General features: G+C 39.7%; 1 protein-coding gene across 1 annotated transcript; it reads left to right on the top strand.

The window, feature by feature from the left end:
• Positions 1 to 842: 842 nt before the first annotated feature.
• On the top strand, positions 843 to 8,059 carry LOC309701273 (copper-transporting ATPase 2-like; the record flags this gene model as incomplete). The annotated part of the gene is made up of 6 exons (XM_082525365.1): positions 843 to 987; positions 2,733 to 4,908; positions 7,208 to 7,429; positions 7,506 to 7,669; positions 7,740 to 7,901; positions 7,991 to 8,059. The coding sequence occupies exons 2-6, from the start codon at positions 4,458 to 4,460 to the stop codon at positions 8,057 to 8,059; spliced, it is 1,068 nt and encodes a 355-aa protein (XP_082381491.1). The 5' UTR covers positions 843 to 987; positions 2,733 to 4,457.
• Positions 8,060 to 9,474: the final 1,415 nt, after the last annotated feature.

The following is a 9,474-nucleotide window of genomic DNA, read 5'->3' as shown; positions in this document are numbered from 1 at the left end:
TCTTACCCTGTAAATAATTTCTGTTAGCTTACTGGGGTCAGACAGGGGCTTTTCATTGGATTAAACAGTGGCTGGCTTTAGGAACTGTAAAGCTAAGTAAAAATTCATGTTGTTTCTCAGCTGAGGACTTAAAAGACTAGCAGAAACAGGGTTGTCATACTTACAAGTGTATTTGAGGTCTTGTGAAGTCTTTGTTCTTGAGCCACTAATACAGTCACAACAGCAACATGAATATGCAACATGAAGCACCAAGGAATTTAACATAAATGTGGCATGTCAACAAACCAAATGCAAAATGCAGCTTAATATAATGTGGTTAATACTTATTAAATACTTGATGAGTTCACTTTATCTGAGAAAATCTATATCCCAAGAAAGAACAACAAGACAAGTTCCAACAAGAATCTCATGACAGTTGGAAAACAGTTGGTATTTCCCCACATTCTGCAATGTATAAGCTGTGTACTGAACAATGCCCAGCAATGTGGCTTAATGTGTGGCCCCAGTGATCTAATGGACAAAGTAAGCCAGGGATTGTGGGTTTGTGGTTATTTGCAGTAGCATTAAAAGTAGAAGTGGTCCATGGATGGATGGATGGATATATATATATATATATATATATATATATATATATATATATATATATATATATATATATATATATATATATATTAGGGGTGCAACGATATTCGTATCGATATTGAACCGTTCGATACAGTGCTTTCGGTTCGGTACGCATATGTATCGAACAATACAACATTTGTAATTTATTTTATCAACTTTCCTTCTGACGATGCTGTCTGTGTTGAGCGCTCAGTGAATCTGCGTTCGACTACTCCGCCTAGGCTGCACTGTCGAGCGCAGATCCACTGAGTGCTCCACACAGACAGCATAGTCAGAAGGAAGAGCGCAGGGCACCTCCCCCACCCTCATTCAGATCTGGCGTTTGGAATTATTTTGGTTTTCATGTGACGTATGACCCTGAAGGTAAGCGAGTCATGGACTAAAGTAAAACAGTATGTTGGATGTGCCATGCAATGCTCAATTACATGGGTGGGAACTAGTGTGTTAGCGCAGTTAGCTCGTTAACGTGTTGGCCGTCTAGCCCCATGCACGGGGCGATCGGCGGTAGCTCGTTAACGGAGATTTGCCGTGTTGTGGTGTTAAGGTCATTTCAACGAGATTAACCTGAAAGCACTAGTGGGAACACAACGAATATGACTGCACATTTACGCCGACATCATCCTAGTGCAAAGACAAAAACAACAAGCATGCTACTAACTTTAGCCGAGTCATTTAGACAGCTGTTAGCACATGATTCTCCTTATGCTGCTGAGAATATAGCCCAGAAGAAGCGGATAGTATAGCTTTTATTTTGGAAAGAGACATTTCTCTGTAATAAACTCTCTTTTCCAAAGATGAGTGATTCCTCAATCAGATACAGGGCTTGCAATATCGCTAGCCTGACATCCTGGGGCTAGCGATTTTTTTCAGTCGGGCTACCAAAATCTTTCTCTTCCCTGCCCGTCGGGCTATTGTAGGAAAAATATATGTCAATGCTTTTGCATTCTTTCAGAAATGTAGCTGGGTAATTATGTCATTGGCATCGGTGAGCCACTGTCAATATGTGACATATTGAAATCGCGTTTGAATTTGCGCTTGTTTTTTTGCTTTCACTTTGCAATCGTGCGAACTGTGTATAGAGAGCGACAGCACTGATCTGTGAGTGATGATAATTTGTGCACCAATTCCTCTGACATCGTCTTATTAATCGTTAGCTTACTATGCAAACATGACAAGTGAAATCTCCCGCAGCAAGCTTAAACATGTGAGAGGTTGATCGCGCAGAGAATCGCTGAGCTTATGTGAGTGAGTGTGTAAAAGCATTTCAGTTCTGCTGAGCCAAACAAGACAGGTCAGGGTGAAGAAGTGACAGCCAAAGAAAAGCTTACCACAAAACGGAGAAGTTATGACAAATCAGACTATAAGGCAAAAAGAAAGTGCAGCTTTATGGTTTCATGGACAAAATAATTTCTGTGGCTGCAATATGACGAGCTAAATAACCAGGGCTGCACATAAGTGGTCCGCAGGTGCGCATTCGCTGTCAAAATAAAAAACACGCACAAGGGTTAGGGTTAAATTTAAAAACTGTACTTTTGAGTTAAAATATATATTTATAATTTTAATAAATGACAAATTAAAAATGCACGAACATTTTTTTTGTATCGAAAAAATATCGAACCGTGACACCAAAGTATCGAACCGAACCGAACCGTGAATTTTGTGTATCGTTGCACCCCTAATAAATATATATATATATATATATATATATATATATATATGTATATATATATATATATATATATATGTATATACATAACTGATATGTGCAAAGCACTTTTTAGGGGCTTTTAAATGTGTGGTGACGCTTATATGTAGAGCTTTGTGTCATCTGAATAATTTAGGTCAGAGTTGCTGTGATGTTCCAGTTCTGATGCTCACAGACGTCAAATAGCAGAAGCCTGGTAGAATTACCTTACACTACGGTTTCTGGATCTTATCCTTCTGTCTTACTACATATCTTAATAATAGCATTCTGTAAAGACGGCCTTTATTCTTAAAATATGACCTAAGATATTGTAATTTTAAGATAAATTGTAATAATTATTTTCCCTACATTTCCAAAAATAAAAAAAATGCTGAATTGATATGCTCTTCTGTTGTCCTTCCAGGAGAATGACCATGACATTGAGAAACAAGGCTTTGAAAACCTGGCCTACGAGTATGGGAGCCAAACTGAGCTCTGCCCTCCACCTAAAGCTGCCTCAAGAGCATCTTTTAAACTTCAGCGGATCACCTCTGAGCATGAGGTCCACATCATCCAAACCAGAATCTGCAGCCTGAATGGAATAATTGCTGTCACATAGAGCTGGGCGATATGAGATTTTTTCATATCACGATATGTTTTTTTCATTTCAGGCGATAACGATATCTATCACGATATAAGCCAAATAACTATATTTGTAAGATTTAAATGTGCCGTTGCTCACAAGTAAAATGGGAAATAATCAGCAGCTTGTTTTTAAATATTTATTTCCCATAATAAGTTCAACAGGGTAGATGTACTTAAGGAACATGAGACTTTTTCAGATAAATAAAGGCAAATATTGCAAACTACACAAAAGGCAGCCGCTAAAGCGTTTAAGTTTCAAAATAGAACAAACGAAACAGACTAAATTGTCAATTCCACTTAGAAACAAAATATAAATTCTAAAAATAAATCTTAGTTTGTTTTACAGAAGAACAGACAAAACTGACTAACTTTTGTCAATATCAAATAAACTGAGAACTAAAAGGAAATTCTCAATCTCTCCTTGTTGTATAGCTTAGCTTTTCAAACAGTTTTAACAGTTACTTTAGTCTGACAAAAGCCGAATGACGAATTAGCGCTTCCAGTCAGAGACTGAGGCTACGTCCACGCGTACACGGGTATTTTTGAAAACTGAGATTTTCCGTTTTCGTTTTAAAAAATAATCCCGTCCACACATAAAGGCAGAAATGAAGGAAAACGCTGCTATGAACATGCCAAAGCAGCAGGTGGCGCTAGATTCCTAACCGTGCAGAAATGTTGGCCAATCAGAAGTCTAGAAGCCTCGGTGGGAAAAAGTAAACAAAGCTGGGGCATAGAAGCAGAACCGAGTCGTATGTGTGGAGGGACAGTAACTGTGTGTATATGTAAGCATTTAAACACTGCAGAGAGTAGAATTAACAGTAACAGTATTGTAGAAATTCATTTCACCGAAACAATAACGTGGCGCACAGTGTGACGCATGCACTAGTTTATTGTATTTCCAGACTTGCTTTCAGCACAATTTACAGTGCACGCTACTCTGTTTTTTGTCAGACTTGAAATAGCCGAAATACCTTCACACTACGGAACTTCTTTGGCTCTTCCGTTCGACAATCTCTCCGGCATTGGAACCATCATCTGTTTTCTCTTCGGTCACGCTCGGTTGATTTTTCTAGTCGGCACACTCATTTCCTCCATTATGCGCTGGCTCCATTACCCGCTGGCTGCTTCCCAAACAAACACACGTGCGGCTTGGCACTTGTGCTGTACGTAGCAAGTCACGCGACGTGACGATGCGGCTGTGATTGGTTCAGCTCTGCGCTACTGAATTTGGATCGGCTGACCTTTTTTTTTTTTTTTTTTTTTTTAAGAGGACAAGAGCGGCGAGGTCTATCACGATAGCTTAATTTCTCTATCGAGTAAAAGTTATATCGCGATACATATCGTTATCGTTCTATCGCCCAGCTCTACTGTCACATGGTCTGTACCCAACAGTTTGGCCAAGGTGGACTATGATGCTTCAGTTATTCCAACCAAAGAGATTGCCCTGGAACTACAGACCTTGGGATACAGCGTGGAGTCTGTGGTGCAGATCAGGGTGGATGGTATGCACTGCCAGTCCTGTGTGCAGTCCATTCAGGGACAGATCGGAGAGCTGCAGGGGGTTTCACATATTCAGGTGTCTCTTCAGGACAAAGCAGCGCTGATTGTTTTTCAGCCTCTTCTAGTCACACATGAAGAGCTGAGAGACAAAATTGAGGACATGGGCTTTGATACTGCTTTGTTATCTGAGGACCCATCAGTAGAAGATTTAAGTTTCTGGCAGAAAAAGGAGGTGGATGCCTCCACCCAGACTGTAACCATTTTGATTGGAGGGATGACTTGCAGCTCTTGTGTGCAGACAATAGAAGGGAGGATCTCTCAGATGACTGGAGTGCGGTTCATAGCGGTGTCCCTGGAGGCGGAAAAGGGAACAATAACCTTTGATCCCTATTTGACAGAGCCAGAGCAGCTCAGGGCAGCTATTGAGGACATGGGCTTTGACGCCTCACTTAAAGGTAGGTAACAAAAATAAATGTTTGCTTAATGAAGCTTTTAAAAAATATATTATTTTAGGATTATTTCAGTTTTCTTTTTCAGTGTGTCAAATCTTAATAAATAGTGAGGGTGACAACTGACTGAACATCCAGGGAACAGTTAGCATTTGTTTTTGCCATCCTGTTTTTCTTTAACATCTTACTTGAGCTCCGCAGCACTTGGTCCAGATCACAACCTAAAGATCCCAAAACTTCTCCAACATAAAGGGACACAAACACTCAGGAATTAGATACCTTACCCATTAGTTCACATGGTAGCAGGTGTTAGCTTGACTCCAGCTGATCAGGTTTGGACAAGAAGTTGTGCATTTTAATTTATTTTGGGTAGAATTTGGCACAGGTTGGTGCATTTTTTCCCTATCCCTATCTTTCCATTTCTGAGTTTGTACATCATTTCCCCAAATCCTCTCATCTGGTCTCAGTGCCTCTCACCAGAGATGCAAGAACAGTAGCACAGCTGGATCATCTGACCAATTTTTAATTTGTTATGGCCCACTGCTGTATTGGCTGATCTCAGGTGTCAGGGCAAGACAGAAACAAGAGGTAAAAAGTAAAAAAGTAAAGTCTACATTTTATGCAATATAATAATAATAATAATAATAATAATAATAATTATAATTATTATTATTATTAAAGGCATACACAGACCAATGGGATGAACATGAAAAACAACTCTCATGCCTCAGTGGCACCTCATCTCTTCATCTGGTATTTCTGTCAGGCAAGGAGTGAGTTGGGAACTCAAGTATCTTTGAACTAGTTTTTACACCCGAGGTATAAAAGCACTCATTGTTTGATGTCCTTGGAGGGGTTTGCTTTCATTTAGGAAATGTCTGCCATTAACCGTAAAATCGTGTACATGCTATCTAAAGGGTTTCTTAGAAGAGGTATGTTGTTTAGAGTAAACCAGAAACTCAACGGTTACTCTGGGAACCAGACAACTGTACTCCTCAGTGAAACTCTGAGAGCCCTTATCCTTACCAGGGCTTTAATTGCAGAAACAGCCTGCCAAGATGAGGGATTAATGCAGGCAGATTATGAACAAATTCTTTAATTTCTCTTTATCTTGCTCAGCTCTCAGTGTCAGGTTTTATTGGCCTCTATTGGCCTCTTATTGGGATAGAAGTTATATATCATGTGGTTGTATATCATATGCCAGTGAGCTGTAAAAAAGTCTATCCAAATTTCTCAAACTAAGCAAATGCTTGGTTATTTTCTCTTCTGCATTATCTGTTTAGCAGAAGGTGTGGGAGAAGATTGTGGACTTAAAGTAAAAAAAATAAAATAAATCCAGCTTGCTTTAGAAATGCCATTCATGCTCGTTTCCAATTCTGTGCTTTGAAGCTATATGAGAATTAAACAATCAAAAATCATTCCTGTTTACTTTGTGCGCCTTATATTTCCAGTACAACAGGGAATCATGCCACCTGCAGATGTTCTCTGACGACCGAGTTGTTAGTTCCTACCATGTTATCCAATCCATTAATCCATTTGTTTCACTGTGAAGGCATACAATGTTTTAAAGAGTTCAAGCAAACAAGTAACTTATGTTCCTATTGCTTTAAAGTTTGGAGATGACCCATGGAAAATAAGGCTTTTTCCTAATTTGTGTGAACCTGACCGTTGACCTTGAAGCATTACATACTAAAGTTTTATATCTTTACCCTTGTCTTCTATAAGTTGTGAAAGTTTGACATTTTAAGATATATTCATGCATGCGTGATTTTGCAAAACTTTATGGCGTCACTGTGATGCCTCTCCAGGCCTTTTCACAGGATATATTACTTGATATTATTCCTTGAAGTGTTTTTTCCAAGGTCAACTTTGACCTTAAACAATAAATGTCAATGTTAAATACTTAGCCAACCTAGGTACTCATGTCCCACAGGGCCTAGTATATTGCTGTGAAATCTGAAAAATTATGGGTGATATAAAGATTTTACTAACTTTCACATCTGGTATGACCTTGACTTTGACCGATTTTCTTGAAAATTTAATCACCTTGAGCTGTTATTGGTATCTATTGGTTATTGCTATCTACCATCACACAAAATTCGAAAACTCTGGTTGCCACACTGCTAACAAACAGACAAAAAAAATGAATGAAAGAGATTATATCCTCCCTCCCTTCAGGAAGAGAATAGGATGAGTTTTTAAAATTTCTAGTTGGACTATGGTGATTGAAGATTCTAAGTTGAGCCTCATAAATCTGTAGAGCTACAAACTTATATGGCGCCTCCATATTTTTTTGTCCTTTCAGAACCTATAAAGAGTGTTCAGAGTCATGAAAAGTCCCAGCCTGTAAGCTTTGGACTTTCTGACATGTCGACAAACAGGCCTGTAGTCAGCAATGGGACGGGTTCACAGGCACCATCTGCAAGTTCGCCTGAGATAAAAGCACAGAAATGCTTCATCTGCGTTACGGGGATGACCTGTGCCTCCTGTGTGTCCAACATCGAGAGGAACCTGCTCAAACACAGAGGTGAGCGACTTCCAGGGATGAGGCATTTGAACTGAGATGAAGATTGTTGATAAAGTGTACTGTGTTTGTTAACCAGGAATCTTCTCAGTGTTGGTGTCGCTAATGGCCGGTAAGGCAGAGGTGAAGTATGATTCACATGTCCTGGATGCTACTGCAGTGACTGAGCTCATCAAAGACTTGGGCTTTGGTGCCAAAGTGATTGAGGATAATGCAGTAGCACATGGAAAGCTGGACCTCACTGTAAGTCTGCGGGACACCATATAATGCAGAATTTTGTGCAAATTCCACATCACATGTATTTCACATGCAGATAACAGGCATGACGTGCGCATCATGTGTCCACAACATCGAGTCCAAGCTCAACTTAACCAGAGGGATCCTCATGGCTTCGGTCACACTGGCAACCAACAAAGCTCAGGTTGAGTTTGACCCAGAGGTGCTTGGACCTCGGGATATTATCAAGCTCATCCAGGTGTTTATCACAGGACTTTTAAAAGCTATCTTAAACCTACAATTTTTTACACATGCAATTTCACACCTTGGAGTTTCTCCTCATTTCAGGGTCTTGGATTTGAGGCCAGGCTGGCTACATGGCAGCGTCCCCAGCAAACCATGTGGAAGTCAACCTGACCGCGTAGCTACTCATGCAGCAAGGTGGTTCCCCTCTCTTCCTAATCTGTCTTGGGTGTGTGAGGGCTCAGAGAAGCACTTCCAGTTCATTAAATGCCTCTCACTTCATACCCCATCATTCAAAGTTGTTAAGAATACATCACACTAAGTGTGCATTTATGTCTCATAGTGATGCATTGTACATACTAGGAGTACACTGCTGCTGCTTAGTGTAGTCTAGACCGCGGTCAGCTCCTCGACTAGATGGATGAGGTCCCGATGATACTGAGATTTTTAATTTTGATCATTTAGAGACAAAAAACCTCCACGAGGCTTGCATATTTCTGGTTCATGCTCCAAGTCACGCACATATAAAATTAAAATAAATAAGATGTAATGTTAATGGAACACCTTGAAAACCCATCAAATGTCAATGAGAAAGAAATCATGCTGGAACAAGAAGATGTCACAGCGTTAGACAGAAATGAAAATGATCATCCTACATCCCAAAAATCAAAGTAAAAAAATTACTATTAAATTTTACTTGATAACTAAATCAAAACTAATGCACGAGGACAAAAACTGCACTGACACTTTTATTAGCAAATAAAAAAACAAAAACAATCATTTTCACTTAGTTATTGGATGTGTATATGATCTGTTTTAATAAGTTATTTATTTTCATATTGTGAAATAGCCTAAAAAACAGACTAAGCATTCTAACTTTGTGCTATTCAGTCAGTCCCATACATGAACATGGACACACACTTGATCTTGTTTTATCTCATGGTTCTTCTGTTTGTTTCTGTTTTTAACGTAGAGATTTGTGATGCTGTGTTTTCTGACCACAGTCCTGTGATGCTTCAAGTTCCTCTTGCCCGTACCTCAGTTAAACCGCGCTGCTGCTCGCCGCTGTCGTATTTTTGACCCGTCCACTGCTGAGCAGTTTTTAACAGTTTTTAACCAGAACTGTAAAATCCCGGAGCTTTTGTGCAGCCAGACTGAGGAACTGAGCTCATGGTTTTATTCCACCTACCAGATTGCTTTGGACACTGTGGCTCCGTTAAGAACCAGGCAGCCTAAAACTAAATCTGACCCCTGGCTGAAGGCTGTCAGTGCAAGTGCTGTCGAGCTGAGCGTGAATGGAAACAAGCTACAAGTGTCATTCCAGATGCTAAAGGACTGTTGGCATCAATATCAAAAAACTGTAAAAGATACCAAAAGACAACACTTATCTGACATTATTTCATCAAACTGTCGCAACCTGCATGTTTTATTTAAAACCATTAACTCTGTTCTTAGTGCACCACATACTGACTGCAGCCTGTAAACGTTTTTTTAAACACTTTTTTATTGAGAAGGTCTCCTCCACCAGGGTTCAAATCTCTTGGCAGCCCTACTGAGACCCCCAATGTGTATTTAGATACCTTGACACA

The sequence above is a fragment of the Aulonocara stuartgranti genome, assembly GCF_965226115.1.
Source record: "Aulonocara stuartgranti genome assembly, chromosome: 23".
Classification (NCBI taxonomy): domain Eukaryota; kingdom Metazoa; phylum Chordata; class Actinopteri; order Cichliformes; family Cichlidae; genus Aulonocara; species Aulonocara stuartgranti.
The sequence above is the reverse complement of the archived record's forward strand: the minus strand, read 5'-3'. Positions and strand labels throughout refer to the sequence as shown.